This window comes from Cimex lectularius, unplaced genomic scaffold, assembly GCF_000648675.2.
Source record: "Cimex lectularius strain Harlan isolate CLEC.00 unplaced genomic scaffold, Clec_2.1 scaffold153, whole genome shotgun sequence".
NCBI lineage: Eukaryota > Metazoa > Arthropoda > Insecta > Hemiptera > Cimicidae > Cimex > Cimex lectularius.
The window spans coordinates 31,953-57,749 of record NW_019392833.1 but is presented as its reverse complement, the minus strand read 5'-3'; the positions used below and the strand labels follow the sequence as shown (position 1 = coordinate 57,749).

At 33.2% G+C, this 25,797-nt stretch overlaps 1 protein-coding gene and 2 non-coding genes across 3 annotated transcripts; 2 read left to right on the top strand and 1 right to left on the bottom strand.

Annotated features, from left to right (window-relative positions):
* Positions 1-7,943: 7,943 nt before the first annotated feature.
* On the bottom strand, positions 7,944-18,615 carry LOC106670540. The gene is made up of 6 exons (XM_024228566.1): positions 18,528-18,615; positions 9,431-9,546; positions 8,849-9,025; positions 8,644-8,742; positions 8,418-8,573; positions 7,944-8,320 (listed from the first exon to the last, which is right to left on the bottom strand). Exons 1-6 carry the CDS (start codon positions 18,553-18,555, stop codon positions 8,057-8,059), a joined length of 840 nt encoding a protein of 279 aa, XP_024084334.1. The 5' UTR covers positions 18,556-18,615; the 3' UTR covers positions 7,944-8,056.
* Positions 18,616-24,298: 5,683 nt separating this feature from the next.
* On the top strand, positions 24,299-24,371 carry Trnaf-gaa. Its single transcript has one exon. It is a non-coding gene; the product is annotated as a tRNA-Phe (tRNA).
* A 638-nt stretch (positions 24,372-25,009) lies between these two features.
* Trnaf-gaa lies at positions 25,010-25,082 on the top strand. Its single transcript has one exon. It is a non-coding gene; the product is annotated as a tRNA-Phe (tRNA).
* Positions 25,083-25,797: the final 715 nt, after the last annotated feature.

Below are 25,797 nucleotides of genomic sequence, written 5' to 3'. Positions count from 1 at the left end.
TAGTGCATTTTATTTTCCCTTGGCAAGGTTTCAAATAAACAAATTTTACATTTTGTTATTTTTATTATTCCATTACATCTACTTTTAAGATTGTTTTTATCCTTATGTATTTATGTGATGTATCATTGCGATAATCGGTGACCCCTTGTTATTTTATACCATTCATCTTATATAGTGGTTTATAGATACGACAATGGAAATCATGTTGTTATAACTAACAAATATATCTAAACAGAAAACGTGTTTAAATTGAGCAAGCTGTGTCAAGTGTACCACCTGCCAGGTAATTAACATAAACTCTTGTATGACAGTGATTTTTACTTTTTTGCTGGTTTCCCACAAGGGACCATTCTTGGTCTTATCCTTTGTATCATTTATACTGCTGACCAATACACCCTAACACCATCATTACAAACTGACAATACTATAACTCGAATTCTCTCCAAGCTAGCACTAATATCCAATTTCAAGAAAAATCTAGTGTTCATTCAATTGAGAAAACTCTTGCCCTCAACTGTACATCAACAACAAAATCAAATACTTCAAGTTCTTATGATTATACCTAGACAGCAGAGAAACATGAAATCCCCACACAAGTCTTATGAGACGACAACTGAACATATGTGGACAACTTGACGAAGAAATCAAGGACTACAATCTGTCTCGATTGTAATCACTAAACTAACCTTATTAACTTTATTGCGACCAGTTTGGACATTGTGTGGAAATGCCATCCAATCTCCACCGCATCTTATCATTCCAATGAAAAGTCCTAAGACAAATAGTCAAAACTTACTACATTACCAACCTCATATCCACACTGCCCTCAACAATCATTTTGTCAATGAACTGATCTGTTCCAGATGCCATTAGTGAAGAAAAAGATGCTGTAGAGTGAAATAAAGAAATGATGTCAAATAATGCATTTTATTTTTCCTTGGCAAAGTTTCAAATAAACAACTTTTACATTTTGTTTTTTTATTATTCCATTACATCTACTTTCCATGTACATTCCATTACAACAACCTCTCGATCTATCCTAACCCTACTGTCCGATGAGCACTGCAAAAATAAAACAAATTTTCAAAACATGCATTAATTTTGCCCTACCACATATAACTTTTATGTTAAACCAAAGTTTTTGTTTTGACAAGATAAATTTTACAAAATTTCTAAAAGTTCTTTAGAAATTAATTCCATTGTAGTTGCCGGCCAGTCATAACGAACAAAATAATCTGCTATACCAGGCTTGGCCAACTGTATTTGCCTCCAGGCCAGATCGGAATTTTTTTTTTCCATGGGCTGGACGAAATATTAATGTCGAGGATTAGCCTGATCTATAAAGCTAATGAAATAAAAAAGTTTTTACAATTAAAATTGAAAAATGTTAAGCAAAACATTTATTTAAGTAAACAAAATTTTATTATGAAATTTATTTATGGATAATTGTAAGTAAATCAGTATGATAAATTAACATAATATCTAATGTGACATGTTGAGGTGGATTGCATTGCTTTTTATTTATTTTTTAATATCTGGTTCTATACTTGTAGCTATTCTTAACACAGCCTCCAAATGTAAATAATTCAATCTTGATCTTGTTATACTTTTATTTAGATTCATTAAAGAAAAGGTTTGTTCGCCGATATAAGTTGAGCTAAAGTACTTAATTTACATTATTCAATTGCTTATAAAAATTACACAAATTTTCTTGCTCTTCTCGATATTTCTCATGTAATAATCACATTATAAATTAATTATTTCTAATTGTATATCAACAGGAACGTCATCAACTTGTACAGAAAATGGATTCAGAATAATAAATACAATTTTATTAATTTTTTGAAGCAATCAAATCTCCGCTCGAAATCTGTCATTAGTGCAAGAATATTTTTATTAAATGGTTGAACCTTTTAAAATACTTAACTATATAGTTTGTAACGTAGGAAAATGATCAAATTTGCATTCAGTTAGATTTGTAGAAAAAATGCTAAGCCTCATTTTAAAACTTAATTTCTGTATGAAATCATGAGCAAATAAATTTTTCCCTTGTAAACTTGTGTTAAATTTGTTCAAATTCAAAGAAAATGCTAAATCACAAATCTAATTTGGATCTAGGATTCAGGAAATTCCTCATTTTCTGTAAGCATTAAAAATATTTTTATTTCCTCTTCAAGGTCCCATACACATCTTAAAACCTTTCCCAAACTTAACCAACGGATTTTATTGTGATATAGCACATCTAAATGACTGGTATTTAGTTCTTCAAGATCAATAAATTTCCTGTGATTTAATCCTTTTGATCGAAGTAAATTTTTAAAATATTTTTGCATAGTGCATGTTGATGAGGCAGTGTATGGGTATAATTTTATGATTTGGATCAATTTCAAAAATTTTATCTTCAATGCATTTGATGAGTCCAATTTTTTTTCCAATCATGTTTAGTGATCCATCTATTGCAACATTCACCAATTTTTCCTCTCAAAATTGTACTCCAAAAAACATCAATCTTTCGTAAAAGTTCTTCTCCCTTTGCTGAGCCTTTCATCAAAACAATTGATAAAAGTATAAAAGTTTTATAACTTATATACTTTCCTTTATAACAGAATCTTTTTAAAAATATAGAAGTATCGAGAATTACTTAGATGTAAAATGCTAATGTTGAAAAATTGTTCATGGTGGTCATAAATTCATTATGGAGTTATTCCAGATCAGCCATGTGGGTCTATGTAGACCATGCCTGCGCATACACTCATGCACATAGTGATAGCTTCCTAAACCCTCAAGTTAAAAAACACATTCAAAAAGGGATAACTACGAATGAAAATACCATCAAATACTCAAAAGTATACCAGAAGGAATTGGCCTTCGAGGTATTCCTTTGGCCCACTTTTTTGGCCATTCTAATGTAAAGTACCTTGTACTTGTAGGCGAAAATATATTTTGGAAAAGCGGCATCAATTGGCATGCTTTAGTACAGCATCTACTTGTATCTCCTCCCTCAGTTTCCATGCAATTGGTTGCCCTTTTATTAGCCTGTGAGCCTTTGTTTTGGCTTCTCCTTGGATTAGATTATGGTGCGGTGGAAAGTTTAACAACACCTCCAAGGCCGAAGTTGGCGTCGTTCTCATGACTCCAGTGACACCGAGGCAAGGTCTGATCGCATTTGCTAGCATGGTCTTAGTCCACCACACCAACATTGGTCTTATGACAGGTGTAGAGTGTATCCTAATGTGTTTTAAATAAAAAACAACCTACACCATAAAGCATATTCTAATCATAGTTCTTAATGACGCCGATTTTCTTAATCACTAACGAACATTAAACGCTGTACTCAACGGGATTAAAAAATTAATCTTAATTAAGTCATAATTGCTACACTTCTGTTACTGAATTGAATTCAATCAACAAAAACTAGTTCATTAATTAATTATTAATTTAATCACTTGTTTCAATCCACTCTGATAGCACTTAGTAATAAATTTCAAGAAAGTTTGACAAAATAGGTTGAAAATGACTACTCTCGCTGAAAAGTACACGACCTTCTTAATTGAACGTTTTAATATATTTAATATCACAACAGGTGAAAAAATGGCAATAGACAACTACAATTTTTTTTTCTTCAAAGAAAACATTAGACACTCGTCTATTGAATGAAACCGGGTGAAAAACAGTTTTTGATTATTAATTGACGTTGCACTGGTTATTACGAAATATATCTTCAAGCGGGGATTATTCTAAAGTGATTGTATAGTAAGGTAGGTATTCCGGTCAACCGAGTGTGGCCTATCCTGAATCGGTAGAGCATACTCCCCACTCTATGCCACGGTTAAAAGGAGGGCCACCAATCCCTGTCTTTGATACTGAATCGGCTTCTATGCCGTTCCGGCCCAACGACGCTGCCATTTTACTTGACTCATATTTTATTATTTCAGTCTGTATTAGTTTCTGTTATCGTTTTTACATCCAGACTTATCCGGTCTAATATTTTTTCATTCGACAACCCAGAATGAAATAGAGTTTTTGTGGATATTTTTGTGGACAGGCGAGTTGAAAAGCAATTAACCATAAACTATGATTAAAAGTTATAAGGCGAATATATACAATATATAAAAAGACAACTAATTGTAACTATTTTTAACAGAAAAAAATACCTAGAAGATATTTAAAAAGCAGTAACTTTTGGAATAAAAACAATTAAAAACTTTACTGCAAGGCGAATATTGACTCATTTGTTTAAACAATCAATCTTAATTGTGCTCCTGTATACATTTTTAAATCTGAGTTTAGATTGTGAGTGATTTAATTAAATTCAAGAGTAATTTCATCCTTTTTACAGCTTCCACCTTTCTCCAAAAAGTTAAATATAAAATGGAAAAGTTAAAACTAAAATAAAAAAAAGTTAAAATTAAAATGAAAAAGTTGAATATTAAATGGAAAAGTGTTAATTAAAATGAAAAAAATTGAAATATAAAAGGAAAAGTCAAAATTAAACTGAAAAAATTGAATATTAAAGCAAAAGTAGAAATTAAAAAGTCGAATATTAAATGGAAAAGTTCAAATAAAAGGGAATGAATATGAGAAAGGTCAAAATTAAAATGGAAAAAGTGAAAATTCAAATAAAAAAGGGAATATTAAATGAAAATGTTTAAATTAAAATGGAAAACGAATAATAAAGGAAAATGACGAAATTACAACGGAAAAAGTGAAATAAGAAATGGAAAAATTTAAAGTAGAGGAAAAAATTTTAATTATAAAGGGAAAATTAAATGAAAAAAGTTGAATATTAAATGGAAAAGTCAAAACTAAAATAAAAAATTTTGATTATTAATAGGAAGAGTGAAATTAAAATTAAAAAGTTGAAAATTAAATGGAAAAATCAAAATTAAAATGAATAAATATGAACAATAACGAAAAAAGATCAAAATTCAAATGGAAAAAGTGAAAATTCAAATATAAAAGCGAAATATTAAACGAAAAAGTTTAAGCATGAAAAAATTGATTATTAAAAGGAAAAGTGACATTAAAATTAAAAAGTTGAAAATTAAATAGAAAAGTGAAAATTAGAATGAATAAATATGAAAAATAACAAAAAAGGTCAAAATTAAAACGGAAAAAAGTGAAAATTCAAATAAAAAAAGGGGAATATTAAATGTCAAAGTTTACATTAAAGTTATTCAGATATCGTGAGATGCGGCCGGGAGTGATGTAGGTTTCAGAAAAACATTTTCTTTATCGTGCCAACGTTTCGATCTTTTATTGAGATCATCTTCAGGGCTCAAAGTGTTTGTCTTCTGTGTAATTGTGCCATCCTTGTGTGTCGTGTTGAGAGTGCCTCTACACACACACGTTTACATTAAAATGGAAAAAGAATAAATCAGATAAATGATGGAGTGGATAAATGAAGTGGAAAAAGTGAAATAATAAACGGAAAAAATTATAGTAATGGAAAATACGAACGATAAAGGGAAAAGTCAAAATTAAATTGAAAAAGTTGAATATTGAAAGGAAAAGTGAAACTAAAATTAAAAAGTTGAAAATTAAATGGAAAAATTAAAATTAAAATGAATAAATAGGAACAATAACGAAAAAGGTCAAAATTAAAATGGAAAAAGTGAAAATCAAATTAAAAAAAAGTGGAATATTAAATGAAAAAGTTTAAATTAGAATGGAAAACGAAAAATAAAGGCAAATGACAAAATTAAAATGGAAAAGTGAAATAAATGGAAAAATTTAAAGTAATGTAAAAGTTGAATAATAAAGGGAAGACAAAATGAAAAAAAAGAGAATATAATAAATATTATAATAAAATTTGAGTTGGGGAACCCAACGACCCTGACATGACTTTTCCATCATAACCAAATTATCTTAGATAAAAAGTATAATTAATTAAAATAATTAATACAGTCAATTATGACTATTAAATGTAAATGGATTATTTCTCTTAATTGGCTAGTCAAAATATTTAATGGATTATAACACTTCCTAAATTAAATAAAAAGAACTATTCAACTCCGTTACAACGTAAATGCCCTAAAAACTTATTTGATAACGATTATATAGTCAAAGAGAAAAAAAAAGTTTTTACCATTATCTTGTTCGCATTAGCTTAACTCATTATTGTCTGCAGTAGATTTGGATAAATTCGATTATGAAACACGGTCAAAAGTTAAATTTAAGACTGATAAAAAAAAACAAAAAAACATGGATAACAAATTAAAAACACGAAGTACTGTGTACTTAAAAATAATCATAAAGACCAAACAACTCCAATTAAATTTTATAACCAAAACCAAGGATTATAAACTTAACAAACATGGTCCTAGATAAAGAAGGTATTAAATAAAGGCCTAAAATTTGTCCAAAAAATAGAACTAGATAAAACGAAGCTACCTTGGTTCATCGTAGTAAAATAAATACAAATTTAAACTATAAAAGTGATGAAGTAATTAAACCAAACTTGTTAAAACTATACGGCAAAAAATTAAATATCTCAAAGATAAAAAGTAACAACAACGTTATTTTAAAAACCGATAAAGGAAATATTATAGTTATGATTGAACACCGAAAACAATAACAATTGTAAATAAATAGAAAAGACCTTTAAAATTAAAAACTAGAGTTCAAACTGCTACAAAAATGCTGTTTTTGTATTCTCAAATGACCAATATGCGATTAAAAACTCATACCAATGAACCTGAAACGCCAATGTTATACGGTCAAAATCCATAAAGAAAATAAACCTGTAAGATCCGTAGTGTCCTTATATAATTCTCCAAGCCACAAATTAGCGATAACAATGGATAAAATAATTAAAACCCACACTAATTTTAAACCTACATTCGTATTAAAAATTCTTTAGAGTTGATAAAACATTTAAAGAATATAAACTGTGTTATAGTCAGTATCATCAACTAAAAACGCCTCGTTTGGACCTAACGCCTTCAGTGCTGCTTGGCTGTTTGAGAATAGCATATCTGGGCACCTTTTAATACTTTTTGAAGACTACTTCGCATGGTGTGGGGCCTAGAGGTTTCGCTAGATCGTAGTGGCCCAATGATTCCTGCCCCTACTCTTTTCATTTTAGATCCATTTGTGTGGCGGTCTCCACAAAGATTCAATACTTAAAAGTAGAATTTTTGTTTTTCAATATATATTGTCTTAACAATTCTGCCAATATTCACCTTTATAATTTGTAACAAATGCAGTACACAATAAATAAATAAATAAAATGTTTACATTATTTACCATGATATATAACCAAAATACACAAATATGTCATGAGTAGAGCGAATGACGTAACATTTTTACACTTAGAATTCCTAACATTACACGTTCTAATGATAACTCTTCTTCAAACAAAATGTAATTAGCAATTTATAAAGTACACACACATTACATTAAATAATTAAACGATTTTAATGGTTAAAATCATAATATAAAAAATATAATCTTAAGATAATTGGAATATAATACTGTATGACTAGAATTATTTACTGATTTCTAGCATCCCATCCGTTTAATATTAAAAATGATATATTTAAAATAACTATCCTAATAATAATATAATAATAATAGTTTGCTTCCAGTTAAAACATCAATAATAGTAATTGTTTTACATTTAAGACAAATTTCAAATTTAAACCTTCAACCTAATTTTTTGAAAAAGAAGTGTGAAGCTTCCTCCATTTAACACAAGTTTAAAGATTAGGATTGAAAGAGACAAAATATATCGAATGTAATAAATAAATTCATTAGATTTCGTGGTTCGATTGACCAAATAACATATGTCAATTAATTAATCTTTATGTAAGGTATTGGTTGAGATAAAAATGTCAGTGTCACGAGCGGGATTCGAACCCACGACCTTCGACTATACTTCTAGAGCTCAAGTGGTAGAGCAGCGGCGTATTTAGCCGAAGGTCGTGGGTTCGAATCCCGCTCGTGGCACTGACTTTTTTATCTCAACCAATGCCTTACATAGAGATTAAGTAATAAATAAAATAATCAGACCATCTTGTATTGAGTTTTGGCGAATCCGTTTTAATAAATGAAATCAGTTTAAAGGTAGTTTGAGTTTATTGTGATGGTTTCTGTCGCATTTGGCGTTCCCTTTCGGACCGACGACCTGCCTGATGATTTTCTGCCACTCGGCGATGTATATCTCGTAGGAAGAAATGATTCCCCAATCGTAGAGCTGCGTTGTCGTCATGTCTTTGCCGTAGTCGGGCATGAAGCTGTCTGCCACCTCCTCGTCAAGCCAGGCCATTTCGTTCTGCATTTTCAAATCGACCATCGTCTTCTCCACTTCATAGAGAAGCTGAAATTAACGATTCGAATATAACACCATTGATAAATGAAGGAGGGTTTTCGTAAGATGAAACCGTGGCCTAACACTAAATCCAAGTTAGACTTACCTGATTAAGCTTGGCAGAAATTTCGTCCAAAACTTTCTGCCGTCGTGTTCTGCATTCAAAAGTGAGGCCCAGCCCGCTTCTGTAAGATTTCAACTTGTCGAAAGAGGCGGAAAATCTTTGCAGTCCATCCTGTAACTTTGGCAGAAGCATAGTGACCTGGAAAAAGAACGAAATTCGTAATTACGGGTATTTGCTTTGTGGTATTAAATCGAAAATGAAAATTTACCTTACTCTTTTTATCCATGCATTTTACATGTTTTCTGTACCAAAAGGACTGATTAGACGGCAGCCAATCATATCTGATGATCGGACCCAAAGAAGAAACCTAGAATTTACATATTCTCATCAAATGTCTAAAAATACAAAAAAAAAGTACTTCGTTTAGAAAGTTATAAAGTCCCTGTGTTTACTAATATAATATATGTTGTTACCTTGTTGCAGATGATTTTCGAGAGGGACGGAAAGCTGTTGATGTGATTCCAAGTGATCATAACTTGCATCCTTAGCCTTCGAAGAGGACGAGGGCTCGCTCTCTGCCCTCGACCAGTCAGACTGACATGGTTTCTTTCATGAGGTTCGTGGCTACCACGGTTTTTACCTTTCCAGTACTGAAACAAACGTTCCGATCTTTTTAAAAACTAACATATTACTTGATAATTTAAAATATAAACTATTTCTGCATGCCACCGTAATTTATCGTGAATTTTTAAGTCTAAACAATTTATCTCCAGTCTCTTTTGATGCAGATAAATTGATTAATTTTTTAAAATGTTTTTAAATTTGGTCTGTTAAAAAAACTAAATAAATAAGATAAAAACTATTTTCTAGTTGGTTCAAGTTGACAAGAAATATATCATAAGTAGGTTCAAGCTTCGGATCATTAGCGAGTGGAACAAGGAAATCGTCGTCCGTACAAAATGCCAAGGCCGTTATATTTTGATTTATTGGTAGTCACATATTATTATTTATCGGCTGAATCATTAAATTATTTTGAACACGCTTTCAACCCTTACGTCATTGGTCTTATAGGGGTTGAGCCAGACCGGAGGTTTCCTATGCCTTCTTGCTCCTTCTGCGGCAAGGTTCACCAACACCAGCATGACCAGGGTTAACTCCCACAGCCCGACACCTGAAACAAAAATCACATTAATAAATAAATCGCGCAATTATAGTAAAAGACATTGACGTTGAACTAAAACAAACGAAAGCTGCACCCAAAGAGGTGCACTTTAACCATCCTTATAGTCACTGGTAGTGGACGACCTACTACATAAGCTAACTAACCATATTAGGTTTTACAAGTGTACACAATTAGTGGCAAATTCGACCAAACTCTGTGTAAAACCTAAATGGTTTTAAACCTCTGTGTAAAACCTAACCTAAAATAGAACACTGAAGTGGTGGCAATAAATATAACTAAGTATAATCATTTCAAAAGCAACAATTGCGTCTTGCACCAGAAAAACGAAGCTCAATCTTTCCATGTGAAACCAATAAATAAAACATTCTAAAGATGTTCATACCTAGGAGTATTTTTTGACCAGAAGTTAACATCGAAAAAGAATCCACGATGGAGCGTTAAAGGCATAGTAGATATGCCAAAGATTTTGTGGGAGAATTTAGAGGCTAAATGCTACAATGTACCTTATGTAGTCATATGGTCATACCTTATGATGACCAGATCCTTGAAAACTTAGGCAACTTACATATGGTGAACAAAAATAAAACAAAGAAAAGTAGAGGAAACCCTACAAAAAGTCTAAACAGTAGCATGCTTAAGCATCATGCTATTAAAAAACAACACCTACAACCTCAATAGAATGTATATTCGAACTGCCACCCTTACCTAAATATTTATGTGAAAAGGATGGCGGCGATTAAGAAATTGATATATCATACAGTGGAAAGAAAGCATCTAACAACCTTTGACAAAGTTACAATAACTGATATGGCTAAAAGTATCAGTAGTAATTCATAATTATGAAAACAAGAGCTAATAAGAAAAAATATAAATCTGGAGCTCTTCTATGTCATAAAGTTGGCGGAAGGTGGGAAATGGGCAAAAAGGTCCCTAACATTGAGCACTACATGGCTCGGCCCCACCAACCCTATCTTCAAGCCGAACTCCTAACCAAACAAACATGAAATAAATAAAAATTAGTAACAGTACATAAACATAAACAGTAACATTTTATTAGGCTTCCGTGGTCCGCTTGACCATATTAATTCTTTTCAATTAATTAAGGTTTTGGTTGAGATAAAAAAGTCACTGTCACAAGCGGGATTCGAACCCACGACCTTCGGCTAAATTCGCCGCTGCTTTACCACTTGAGCTACCGTGACTTCGATCCATTCGGACACTAACTTCCCATCTCAACCCCACCTTTTGAATTTTCCCTCCTTTTGCCATTTTTCAAATGTCGTGTAATCTATTTGATTCTCGGCGACAAATGAAATGGCCACGAAGAGCTTTAGTGAAGTATACTTCATTTTGCTTATCACATTTTATTAGGGTCATTAGCGTCCGAGTGGATTGAAGTCACGATAGCCCAAGTGGTAGAGCAGCGGCGTCTTTAGCCGAAGGTCGTGGGTTCGAATCCCGCTTGTGGCACTGACTTTTTTATCTCAACCAAAACCTTAATTAATTAAAAATAAACAATAACAATAAACAAATTCAATTTTGTGGCAAGAAGTACAGACATTAAAAAAGAACTGGAATCTTAGGTAATTAAATAACACGACGGATACCGGGAGCAGGCAAAACCAGGCATGAAGCAAGCAAAAAGGCTACTCGAAAAAACAACCCAAAAAAGGCCAAATCCTACTTAAAAGAAAGGAACTGACAATTCTAACTAGCACATTTACATGACATGTAGCTTAAAAATTGGATTATTGACAAATGACCAATTTCGATTATGTCTAGAAGGCAAGAACAACATATCCTATGCAAATACTCCCCAATAGCTAGGAAAAGGATAGGAAAGTCATTCCTGATCAATGAAGACATCAGTACCAAACCCCTAACAAGAATGTTTACGTTTTGACAAAAAATAAAAGAAAATGTTCCGGAAATCCATTAGTAGAAATCATAAAATAGACGAAAGTTCAAGTGCTAAAGTCAGAAATTCTTACTCCAAGTGGGCGAAAAAGTGAAATTTGTCGTTTGAATGTTCTCGAAGATCCTTATTAGTCCTTAGGGGTTTCGTATTTAAGTATTGCCATTTTAAGATTTTCGACTGAAGACCTGACAGACTAAACAATCAAAAATAAGAAGACCAGATGATGATGATGATGATGATGATGATGGTGAGACAAGGTACAGGTCGACATCCGATAAATATAAAGTGAACAAATATTGATAATTTGTATCGAATTTGGTCGTTTTCATCCGAACTGGCGAAAATTCGAACGCGTATGACAAACCAAGACAGTGAGGAGACAGACCAAAATAAAAGTTACAGTACTTTAATTAACACTGTTGAGTTCTAATTCAACGAGAAATTTGACTAATGGGCACGGTTACGTCTATTTCTTCTACGATAATGTTGTATGTCCCAAAAAACCTTTATATGTACTGGGTAGAGAATAGCACTTCATTGAGTCAGCAGTGCTACGACATGAAACATGTCAAGACTATCTTTTCATTTTTCCTCTTATCCATTCTGTAATTTCTTTTGCAATTGCTACAATTGGTAGTATCAATATTTCCTCAGTCTCATCTTCTACCTTGTAAGGTGTTACATGGTAGTATGAATATCCTTTTAGTGGAGTGGAAGCTCTTTTTCTTGCAAGGACATCTGCTTCTACTTTTTCCTTTAGTCCTGCTTGCCATGGCTCCAAGTTGATGAGTACTGGCCCCATCCCTGATCGTTTTATTAAATAATTACAGATTATTTAGTCAGACTTTGTACCCTGATTTTCAGTTTTGCCCTCTTTTCACAATTAAGGGGTGGTGTAGGCTAAGCTATTATAAAAATTCTCTTCAACTATGTGTTGCAGCTACTCAGAGTACATTATCATTTTTATAAAATGTGTCTCATACTTTTCTCAGATTTTTATTTTTAATACCTTATTCCTAATAACTTGCCAAAAGGATGTAATAAAAAATCATCGAGTAAAAATTGAACTAGTATCGAATGGCGAAGTCCTCATTTCAATAAAGTATGCAAACTATTTTTAGGTTGATGACTAAGGGATGATTGTAAGCATCAAATTCAATCATTTTTAAACTTGAATTCATCCGCCATAAACTCACATAAAAAAACATTAAAAACAGACTTTTTTTTATCTCAACTGAAAACCTTAATTAATTGTAAGATATTACTTGGTCAAGCGGACCACGAAACTAGTGAATTAAAAACAGAGACTTATTGGCTTTATACAGCGTGATTGGCGATAAACCTATAAACCCCCGTCCAAATCTCAACAGTAAAGTAGTAACTTATGATTTTTCCTTCTTGACGGTGGGAAGAATTCAATAAGGAAAAATCATAAGTTAAACTGTTGAGGTCGAAATATAAGAAAACATCGTAAAGAAGTAATTTTAGGTTTTGGGTGTTTTTTAATGTTTCGACATAGGTCCACTAAATTGCTTATAAACTTCAGAATTACTGATTGTAGAAAAATCTGGTTTGTGCCACCTGAAAGAACGTTAAATTTGCTTTAAGGAAACCTATTTAAATTGCAGAATTGATGAAAAAAATCTGCCCGACAAGCTCAGAAAAAACAAAAATGTAGAAATTTTTTTAAAATTCGCTAGTTTTCGTGGTCAGCTTGACCAATTAATATCTTTCAATTAATTAAGGTTTTTAGTTGATATAAAAAAGTCAGTGTCACGATCGGGATTCGAACCCCCGATCTTCGGCTAGATATGCCGCTACTCTACCACTTGAGCTAAAGCTCTCCGTGGCCATTTCATTTGTCGCCGAGAATCAAATAGATTACACGACATTTGAAAAATGGCAAAAAGGAGGGAAAATTCAAAAGGTGGGGTTGAGATGGGAAGTTAGTGGCCGAGAGGATCGAAGTCACGACAGCTCAAGTGGTGGAGCAGCGGCGTATCTAGTCGAAGATCGTGGGTTCGAATCCCGCTCATGACACTGCCTTTTTTATCTCAACTAAAACCTTAATTAATTTTTTTTTAAATGTTCGATTGGTAACTATGATAACTAACGAATAACTACAAACTACTGAAGCTTTGCAAATTCCGTCATAAATTCTCTATTCACAATTAGCTTCCAGCGGTATAACCCCATTGCGCTTGGAAAGCCCATAAATTTTGCATGCGACACTTATCGCCAGTCACCCTGTATGATTAGTACAAATGAAAACTACATTCAAGATGAAAAAGTAAAATACAATAATAGTTGAATTTTTATTTCCTCCAATATTAATTTTAGTGTTCCTTTTTCCTCTGGGGACCGGAAATTCCAACTTGTAAGGGATCAAGGAGATTATGAAGTTAACTGCTGCCGTTCAGGTGTCATTATGCCTAAGCAGAGAGCTCTGAGAAACTATTATAGGGGCATTTCTAACGAAATTGTACTGTGCATATGAAAATCGTCCTATTAACCAGTCACGAGATGTTACCTTGGTGCAATCGTGCAAAATAAAGACGGAATAATCAAACCTGAATTAAATAATTACAAATAGATTGCGAAACTCTACTCGTCAAATTATGCGAATATCTGAAAAATCAATGAAGGTTTATGGTATATTGTAAACAAAACTCACTCGAGTGACAGGCAGACCGAAATGACCGGTAACGACCAAGTACTACATAATGTTTGGACTTAGGTGTACAAGACAGAATTATACGTCGTAATAGTGAGGGTTGTAGTAATCGTATTTGTGTGTTAGTGTGATTTTGTAATTTACTATAAAAACGTCTGTAATATGTTTTGATGGATATAAATACTGGCATGAGAAGAACTATGAAGTTTGTTATCGTTTACGCAAAAAGGGGCAGAAACAATTAAACTTAAAATTTTGGATTGAAAACATTGTAATCGTTGAATAATGAAATATTCGCCTATCCATAAGCTTATGGCACCCGTTATCCAAATAGGTTTGAGTAGGTATGTGTATGTCGAAAGTTTTGATTTTAATGGTAATTTTAGTTGTCGGTTGAGTAGGTAATAAAGCATTTTAAATCGTTTGTTAAATGTTTTTTTTAATCGTGTGTGTGGATTCCAAAGGTAATCTTCTATCAAATTCACTAGTTTTAGTGGTCCACTTGACCAATTAATATATTTCAATTGATTAAGGTTTTTAGTTGAGATAAAAAAGTGAGTGTCACGAGCGGGATTCGTACTCACGATCTTCGGCTAGATATGCCGCTACTCTACCACTTGAGCTGTACTGACTTCGTTCCACTCGGACACTAACTTCCCATCTCCAGCCGAAGATCGAACTTTTTTATCTAACTCAATACCTTACTTAAAGGGTAAACAACAATATTAAATTAATAACGAAACAGTCTTAGAATATTTGTGTGCGCGCGTGTGTGTGTGTGTGTGTGTGTGTGTGTGTGTGTGTGTGTGTGTGTGTGTGTGTGTGTGTGTGTGTGTGGTGACCTAGACAATTTTCATTGGAAAATCAAACGCTCCATAACTTGAGACAAGTACAATAGATACAGATTACAGAATCGATACGTTTTTCTTTCATAGTTCTGATGCTACCGTTTCCTGACAGTTGATATACATTCTCCCAAATTTTTCATGTAACATCTCTTCATAGCCCTGATTCTAAATGATTCAGCAATCATTGATCATTTGTGAGATTTCTGATCTATAACTCTCCATTTAAATCTACAACCGTTCGAATTTTCCCTTCTTTTTGCCATTTTCAAATGTCGTGTAATCTATTTGATTCTCGGCGGCAAATGAAATGGCCACGGAGAGCTTAGTGAAGTATACTTAATTTTGCTTATTACATCTATTAGGTTTCGTGGTCCGATTGACCAAATAAATTCCTTTCAATTAATTAAGGTTTTGGTGAAGTTTTATATAACTTTTGATGACTGATAATTCACATAATTTATTATCCAATTTGACTAGTATGCGCCTATGTTGTTTCATTATTATTTACAAATCTATTAGGTTTCGTGGTCCGATTGACCAAATAAATTCTTTTCAATTGATTAATCTTCAATTAAGGTTTTGATTGTGATAAAAAGTCAGTATCACAAGCGGGATTCGAACCGACGACCTTCGGCTAAATACGCCGCTGCTGTACCACTTGAGCTATCGTGACTTCGATCGATTCGGCATATCCCTCGCATAGTACAATTGTACCTTCAACAGCATAACATCAGGGTCTTAGCCTGTCTACCCCGTTCTCTGGACTTGAACCCCATCGGACATTTATGGTATAACCACAAAAGACGAGTAAAGAGCACGTCCATCATTTCCTGATACTCTCCACGATCTTGAAAGGAGTCATCGTGAAAAATGGGCTAATTAAATTATAAACCGTTCAGGTAGTGATTTTTACAGTAAAAATGATAAACGTTAGTATTTTTGGAAAATTGTTATTAAAATTTGGATGATTAGGGATGGTTAGACAGACCGAAAAGATCGGGTACAACCAAACTGGAGGTTCATCATCCCGCAGACCCCATGAAGAAACCCCACAAAATATCTCTTGTTTAGGCGGTTTAATTGTTGGCTATTTATTAATTAAATGAGTAGACTTACGATTTTGGCGCATGTCCGCAAGTTTGGTTGGGGGTATTCATTCCAAACTCGGGTGTTTGATTTCTTTTGTCGAAATTGGCTTTCACCGTGTAAAGCGTCCAGTTTCGCTTTGACGGCTGCTGGAACGCGCAATGCCATTGGCTTCCGTCCCCGGATGTAATTGAGCAGGGCTAACCTCCAGCAATGAGATATTTCGCGCAAATTCGCAATATTGAGATGTCAATTAAAAATCTAATTAAAACAAATTTAGTCTGACCGTCTTTTTTCATTTTCATTTGCAATTTACATTTTTTTTACTTATTTAGACAAAAACTCAATTATTAAACTTAAAAAACTTGAAACTTTGATTAATATATAAAAATATATACAAATCAAGTTATAATATAAGTGGGTGGAATTTTTTGTCTGTCAGCGTATATCCCATGCTACTGGGTAGAAAAGTAAATTATAAACCGTTCAGGTAGTGATTTTTCGAGTAAAAATGATAAACATGTTAGTTTTTTTGGAAAAATGTTATTAAAATTTGGATGATTAGAGATGGTTAGGCAGATGATCGGGAACAACCAAACTGAAGTTTCATCATCCCGCAGACACCATGAAGAAACCCCACAAAATATCTCTTGTTTAAGCGGTTTATTTGATGGCTACAATAGTGTTAATTAATAAATGAGTAGACTTACGTCTTTGGCGCATGTCCGCAAGTTTGGTTGGGGGTGTTCATTCCAAACTCGGGTTTTTGATTTCTTTTGTCGAAATTGGCTTTCACCGTGTGAAGCGTCCAGTTTCGCTATGACGGCTGCTGGAACGCGCAATGCCATTGGCTTCCGTCCCCCGGATGTAATTGAGCAGGGCCTAAGATGGCCGGCAACCCCTCCATCAACCGCGGGTTTGTCACTTTTGTAAATTACATAACTAGAAATTTTCTCGTTTCCATTTCCTGGGCCGGGAACACCCGCCGGATAGGATCAAGGAGGAGGTGAGGACGCCGAAGGCCAATTAAGACGTTTATTTTTCTCAAATTACACTAGATGGGGACGGCCTATCTTTTGACGGATAGCGTGGTCATTTTAGCTACATTAAAAAAGAAAAAAAGGTTCTACATTGTGGACAAACATAACACGTAAATATGAATCTTAAAGACAAATTACCACCAAATGAGGTTACCCGTTTGTTGACGAAGTTAGCTAAGCCTGATAACATTTACGTTATTTATAAATAAAGTAGAAGATAATCAAGATTAACATCGATGGCAGCCTATTACTACTATTATTTATTATTACTACTACTATTTTGTGCACATCAAAAAATCGTTAATAGCTAACAACCCTATAAAACTAAAGACAATTACTAATGATAAAGAACTTTATTGTGAATTGCGCATTTTAAAAGATTGTTTCTTTTTGTACATCGTCAATAAACTAATAATTTAATCATGTTGATAATTGTTTTGGAAATACTAGTACCCTCGACATTAACATGGACTAGGATCTGCTAATGGACGTTCCTATTGTACGGTTGTGCTATTTCGTAATTTTATTTGAAAGATACGTGTGGTGATTAGTGGCCGTAAGTCGATGATTATTCAGAAATCGTGAGATGGGGTCTGGTGTGATGTAGGTTTCAGAAAAACATTTTCTTTATCGTGCCAACGTTTCGATTTTTTAAATTCACTAATTTCGTTGTGACCTTGACCAATTAATATATTACAATTAATTCATATATTATTAATTAATAATTTATCTCAACTAAAAACCTTAATTAATTGTTTCGATTTTTATTGAGATCATCTTCAGGGCTCAAAGTGTTTGTTTTCCGTGTAGACGTGTTGGTGGTTCCGCCACTTGGGCACTCTCAACACGACACGCAAGAATGGCACAATTACACAGAAGACAAACACTTTGAGCCCTGAAGATGATCTCAATAAAGATCGAAACGTTGGCACGATAAAGAAAATATTTTTCTGAAACCTACATCACCCCAGACCGCAACTCACGATTTCTGAATAATTATACTCTGTAGGTTTTGTTGACTAGAATTGTTGAACAAATTTTCAGAACAATATGATCGTTCTTGCCGATTAAACTTGGAAAATAAATAGTTTTATACTTGTTTTGCACAATTTTTTTTCTTTAGTTTCCTTTGATCCAGAGCATTTCGACATATAAAAACATAATAAGGTATATCATCTGGGGAAAATACATTCATAATTTTTTTAAGTTTAGTTTCCATTGTTGCAGAGCATTACGATATATTAAAAAAATATATTAAGTGATATAAATTAAGGTACCTATATCATCTGGGGGAAATACATGTACAAATTTACTTATTTAGTTTCTTTTATTACAGAGTACAATGATATATGAAAAATACAGTAAATGGTATAAATATTACACGGGCATCTGGGGGGAAATACCTCTTTTACAGCTATAATGGAGCACCATCAATCTCTCCTGTCAGTGTTTTCAACCAGCATCCCACTTTTCCAAAAAACTCATCTTTCTGAAAATAAAAACGATTCTCATCATTACAATTCGTCGGCTGTAAGACTGCATATTGTATTTAAAAAAATTCATTTTTATTTCTGTGAGAGATAAATGTTTAACAAAAATATTTTCATTGAGTAAATTATTTTGTTGCAACGTTGCTGGAGAAAGGCCACCTCGGGGATTTATGACCAACGGGCTTTCTCGTGATCCCCGAGGGAAGGCAGTGAGTTAACTTGTCAATTATCTTAAGTTTCGAACGACCGGATGTTTTAAATAATTTGATTCTAGGTCTGTGGTTCTTTGGCAGTGAGAAAAACATCTACTGTGTATTGAAGGAAAGATTAATACTGGTTTAATATGGCGAAAATTAGTTATATTTTGAGTAAATATACAAAATGCAAACGACTTTACATATAAATTGTTTGGAAACTATGATAAGTGTAAGTAAATCCTTCGGACAAGTGGACAAGTGCAGTGTACGCTCACTGCAAATTAATTTTTTCGTCGCTTAATTAGGACTTATTTAGACTTTGCATTAGATTTTAATTGGTTCGACAGATAAACAGTCAACAACTAAACATATAAATACCAAAATATTATTTTATTATTCTTTGACGATATATGAGACTAATGATTGCTTAAAAGAATCATAATACAAAAGTCCGAAAAAAGGTAGGGGAAAGTTTAAAATTGCTGATTAGGGAATAATTAAAACGTACAAAATCTAAAATAATCGAAGAAGTTACGAAATATAAAAAAAAAACAAATTGAGCCGTACAAAAAAATTGAAATTTTTCCATGTAGTCTGCTGTGTGATGAACGTGTAATTAATCGATAATTTTTCAATGGCCGAGCTGAAGGTCATGGGTTCGAGTCCCGCTCATGACGCTAACTTTTTCATCTCAACCAATACCTTACATAAAAAGAATAATTAATTGAAATAAGTAATTTGGTCTATTAGACCAATAAACATAAATGGATAAATATTAAATAATAATCTCGTGTGGTGGACATAATGAAATGCCTTTGTCAAATAATGTAAATAACATCAACCTAAGAAACAATTTCTATATTAATGATAATAAATTTTTGAAAAAATAAAAAAAATTGTGGTAGTTCACTTACTGGAAACAAATCCAAGTTAAAAGTCTTATTTACTAAACACGAAAATTGATTTGATAGATTCTGATTGCGAGTAAAGACACAAACGAAGTTATTCGTAATCAGGCGGTAATTAGTAATTACTAACAAGTAAACTATTTCATTTTGTAAGGGCAGGTATTACAAAAGATCTTTTTCAAACTCAGGTAAAGAATTTTTGAACAACAAATGTACGGTTTGACCAAATCACAAACAACGTTTCAAAATAAGAGCAGGGACATTGTCAAGACCAGGAGCACCATTATTGTCCAATCCCAATACTTATCAACTAAAACAGTCTGGTCAATATCACTGTCAGAAAGGATCACAAAAGTGGAGTGTACAAACGGGACAAATGAATAATTCATAGGGGTGAAATATTTTTCAAAAACTTTGGCAAAAGCATTAGCTACATAATAATCATTTTCAATAAATTGGTCATCAACAACCATCACTCGAAAGGGGTAACCTTTCACCGCGCAGACCCCAAGAAAAATCTCAAAGTTTAAAATATAAATCTTTCGTTTTTTTCCCAATTATATAGTATTTTGGTGGCATCTATTGTGGGTGTTGGGTCTTTATCTTCTTCTTTACTCTTTTTTCCCTCAGCAGATTTTGGTCTATTTTCTAAGGTTGCCCAGACTGTAACGATTCGTGAAAGTGAGTAATGTTTGATTTATGATAAACCATCCTTAGAACCCGGCGTTAACGGGCGAACCAATGCCGTCCTACTAGGAGCACCATCATTGTCCAATCCCAATACTTATCAACTAAAACAGTCTGGTCAATATCACTGTCAGAAAGGATCACTAAAGTGGAGTGTACAAACGGGACAAATGAATAGGGTCATTGGTTATATCATCTAAAAACTGAGATAATATCGATGAATTGATTAGGGCCGTGCCGCGCGATCTCGAAGAAAAGTACCTCAGAATCTAATATCACCCAGTGAGTGAAGCTATCAAATTGTGACTTCGTTCGCCGTTTGTCGTGATCTAGGACAAATGGAGGAACGAAGTCGCTATCTGATAGCTTCACTCACTGGGTGGCTTGATTTACAATTTTCGCGTCTCATTAAATTATGCTGTTCACGGTGATATGCAATTAAAGCTTCGGTCGGGTAGTTTGGCTCATGCGGGCTCTCCGTCGACTTTTTTCAATAGGTTAATCTGACTTTTAAATATTGGAAGGATTGATTCGAATCTGAGTTTGTCTAAGACGTCCTGGTGACCTTTCAGGATATTTTACAATAATCTCTCACGAAAATTCCAATCCAGAGGTTTCTTTGGCTGTTGTTTAAACATTATTTTGGATGTTTAAACTTTCGAAAAAAAAAGAAGACCATTGAACCATTACAACAAACACTCCAGTCTTATATAATTACTTTATAGCCCGGAATGTAGATTATACTCGCAAATACAATTTAACAAATGGCTAGGTCAACTATCCTCTTTAGTATTGATTAAATTTGTGATATTCATTTTGAATTCCTGGGGGTTTTGGTGTTGGGTTTTGATTTTGGTGTACGATAGTAATTAATACGCTAGTGAAGTAATGCAAAATTTGCCCGCAAAAAAGCTGGAGGAAGCGTATGTGCACTGGCTGTGGGTGTACACGTTCACTCCAGTAGTTAAACTATATCAACATTATCTTCAGCTTCTTTTGTTTCTTTCCTATCTCTCTCTCTCACAAAACACACACACACACACACTCACCCTCTCTCTCTTTCTCACACTTTCTCTCTTTCATACACATACACACACATAAATATTTATAGGCATATATAGATTTGGTCATTAGGACTCCCCAGGAGATGGACTTTATGTGATAGAGAGTTTCTCTTTTTCTCTCTCTCTCCCTCGTCACTCCCTCTTTCTCACCCCTCTCACTCTCTAGTCATCTCCCTCTCTCCTTCTCCTTATCCCTCTCTCACCCTCACCCTCTCTCTTTCTTTTACCTTCTTTTCTCATCCTTTCCATATTTTCTATTTCTCCAACCATTTCTTCGTTCACGTTGATGTGTTCGAATCATTAATATTGATCTGATCGATACGGATCACATTTCTGGGGCTGTCTATTCTCGCTTGTTGATTCAAGGGCGTCTTCAGTGGTGAATATTTTATTTAGTAAGATAGCATTGAAATTGATAGACCGAAATATTTTGATCGTATTGGTCTGATTTCTGATAGAATTAAATGTTTTTCCTGCTGTCTCCTTGAGAGATCTCTTTTTCTATCCGGGTTCATTTCTCGATTAATTAACATTTTTGACAATCAATTTATTATATCAAATTGAATAGCTGCATCATTTCTATTTGATTAAAACCTATCACATCATGTTTAGGTATTTCTTAATATTGATGTCAGGCAATCTTCAGCAGATGCATCGGCGGAATTTGGGCCTTAATGGTATGTGACAAGAGGTCAAATGGCCACGCATTATAATCATAGGAAAAAACCCCTCCAATTTTTTTCGTAACATGTTGTAAATCTCGGCCTCTCCGTTTGTACATCCGTGCCGTTTCCGAGCCCGGAAGATAAATGAATTGTAAGCACGAATCCCATTAAATGTGTCACTCCTGGGTGAACGACTAATTTACATACATTGAATCCTCTTCCCATTGCTGTATGGTAGAAACGCCTGTATTTATACGACTTTAGAATTAGTTATTTACGACTGTTCCGTATAGATTTTCGATGTAATCGATGGGGCCTCCGAGGCGGCCGTGGCGGATGTCGGCCTCTCGATGGTCGTTTGCATAGCCCTTAATCCCAGAGGAAGATATTTATTACCGAGTTCCGAAACATAAGTTCATAGAATCGCCACCGGCATCAATTTCAACGACTTTCAAACTCTCTTACCTTACAGCTTAAGCAACACTTAACTAATTGTCCCGCAGAGTTTGGCCTAGTAAGTGATGAGACGATGATGATGTTAATTATGTTTTCAGGGTAGTTATTTCTATGTAAGATGTGTTTGTAACATAAAAACAGCTGCCTAAAAAACATAATTAACAGAATCAGAAACAATTACAACCCAACACTACACAAAACAACATCCTCCGCAGTACACAATTCGTCATCAACCCAATCACACAAAAACAAAAAATATAATGTCCATTCTTTTCGTCCACACAAATTAAGCACATTTTTCTCCACAAACCAAATTAAAGTAGCTTTCAAAAACCACAAAATAGTACACACAGTTTTTTGTCTACACAATACCACAGCCTACAAATACGATGTAATTTATAAAATTAATAGTATGAACTGTCTAGCTACATTGGAATTACATCGCATTATCTGGATCAATCACTCAATCTGAAACTACCCAGTTATAGATCAGAAATCTCACAAACGATCAATGATTGCTGAATCATTTAGAATCAGGGCTATGAAGGATGTTACATGAAAAATTTGGGAGAATGTATATCAACTGTCAGGAAACGGCAGCATCAGAACTATGAAAGAAAAACGTATCGATTCTGTAATCTGTATCTATTGTACTTGTCTCAAGTTATGGAGCGTTTGATTTTCCAATGAAAATTGTCTAGGTCACCACACACACACACACACACACACACACACACACACACACACACACACNCACGCACGCACGCACGCACGCACGCACGCACGCACGCACGCACGCACGCACGCACGCACGCACACACAAATATTCTGAGACTGTTTCGTTATTAATTTAATATTGTTGTTTACCCTTTAAGTAAGGTATTGAGTTAGATAAAAAAGTTCGATCTTCGGCTCGAGATGGGAAGTTAGTGTCCGAGTGGAACGAAGTCATGATAGCTCAAGTGGTAGTGCAGCAGCGTATTTAGCCGAAAGATGTGGGTTCGAATCCCGCTCATGACGCTGACTTTTTTACCTCAACCAATATCTTTAAATATTCTTTCTTTTAAAGATTAATTAATTGAAAGATGTTATTTGGTCAATCGGACCACGAAATGTAATTAATTGTTGCTTACTTTAATGACTTAATAAATTGTTATAATTATTTTATCATTAATATTTCAGAAATCATTAACATTTATTGTTATAATATGAAAACAATTTTCAAACAAAATTTTTTATATATTTATTTTATTTATTGTTATCCGTACAAAATATATATAGAGAGCAAATTGTATAGTTTATACAGGGTGTTCGGCCACTCGTGCCAGTAGATTCTTCTTCTTTTCTTTTTTTTTTTCAAAAATAATGGACATATGGCATTCCAAAGACCTTATACTTATGACACGCTAATATCAACAGGAAACATACAAGATACCATGAGATAGTGGAATTTTTAAATATAAGCGGTCTAGACGTGTAAGGAAATGCATTGGTATACAAGATTTATAAATTATACATAACACATACATGGATGATGGAACTACGGACGCCAAAAAAATTTTTAGAATATTGATTAAAAAAAATAATGCAAAATTAAAATATCTTCCTTTTATTGTAACACAGTGCAAATACGAACTATTTGAGAAATTATATTGATTTCTAATTTTGAAAAAGCTTGTTTATAATTTGGGCTGTAAACGTACGTCCGCCGAAATAGCTCAGTTGGGAGAGCGTTAGACTGAAGATCTAAAGGTCCCTGGTTCGATCCCGGGTTTCGGCAATTAATTTTTTTATAAAATTATATTTCTGTTAAAATCTTGTCGCAAAATAATTTTCATTTGCGTTGGTGGCGACGTACTTTTCCAATTATTTAACAATGATATGTAACATAATAATACTCGACTTAAAAAAAAACCTATTTTATTTGTTAAAAAAGTTTACTGTAATTTTACGATGTTTCATTACTATTTAACATATCTTCGAGTTCGAATCAGGTGTATTAATGAAATATTATCCATTCATCATGATTCCATGGTAACTATGTTTGAAATTTTCGAAAATATTAACAAAAGAATGTGTCACGTGACGACTTTAAGTCGTTACAACATCTAGAGACAAAAGTTCAAAATTTTAAATACTTCGATTTAGGTAAAATAAATCAATTATTAAAGAGTAAATTATTAATAAAGTATGAGCGTATTACTATGGTATAAAACATATGTCCATACAATCTCAAAACGTAAAGGTCTAATTCATGAAAGTTATAAATCGTTGATAATTTATCGTTAACTTCTTGTAAATTGTAATACGAGTTTTTTTTATTTAAAAAAAAGGTTTCTAGTTTATTATTAAATTTTAATATAATTAAAAAATGAACGTGGCTGTTGTGTAGTTGGTTTAAGCGTGTTCTGTCAGTCCGCCGAAATAGCTCAGTTGGGAGAGCGTTAGACTGAAGATCTAAAGGTCCCTGGTTCGATCCCGGGTTTCGGCACAAATTTTTTTTTAACCAAACTTCATTCAGTTCTATAATTTTGTTTAAAACGAATTATATCCATGGTTACTGGGAAAAAAACAACAGGAAAATCGTTTTAACTTCTATGTCTTGAATAAAAAAAAATCTACTTTCTAAAAAATACCTAAAATATATAAGTAACACTTTTTTATTTTAAATAACCTCGATTTCGCTTTACGAAAAAACTATCAGCAGCTTTTTCGTCACCAAAGCTCCTCACCAAACTAATTTTAGCCTATTTCCTTGAACTGCCTTAAGTAAGGCTTAAAGATCTTTTTATTTAAGTGTAGATGATATCGTAAATAAGTTATTGGTTTTGTTAAAATTTGAATTACTAAACCGGATTTTAGGTGTATTTAATCTCATTTATAAAGTATTAACATTAAGAGTTATTTATTATTTTAAATGAGTAATTTTTAATTTTGTTTTGTTTTTAAAACAATATATATATATATTTTTTTAAATTTTATTTTTTTCATGATTGTACTATGTTATGCAAGTGTTTTTTCTCTATTTTTTTTTAATTTTTGATATTGATACTAGAACATTATTCGAGGATAAGGATGAGTTTAGCTGGAGGTGATAAATGGAAACATGAATGGTGACGACGTATGGCGAATGGCTAAAAAACTAATTGTCTTACAATTAAACGAATTGTACCCCATTATGTATGGATCGAAGGCATTTAGAGACC

Bases quoted from the DNA above. Each gene is read 5' to 3' on its own strand.
- LOC106670540 (XM_024228566.1), bottom strand. From the start codon at position 18,555: ATGGTGCTCCATTATAGCTGTAAAAGAG. The intron at 9,547-18,527 runs GTATTTCCCCCC...TTTTTGTTTCAG, and splicing joins CCATTATAGCTGTAAAAGAG to GTGTCGGGCTGTGGGAGTTA. The intron at 8,574-8,643 runs GTAAATTTTCAT...TTCTTTTTCCAG, and splicing joins GCATGGATAAAAAGAGTAAG to GTCACTATGCTTCTGCCAAA.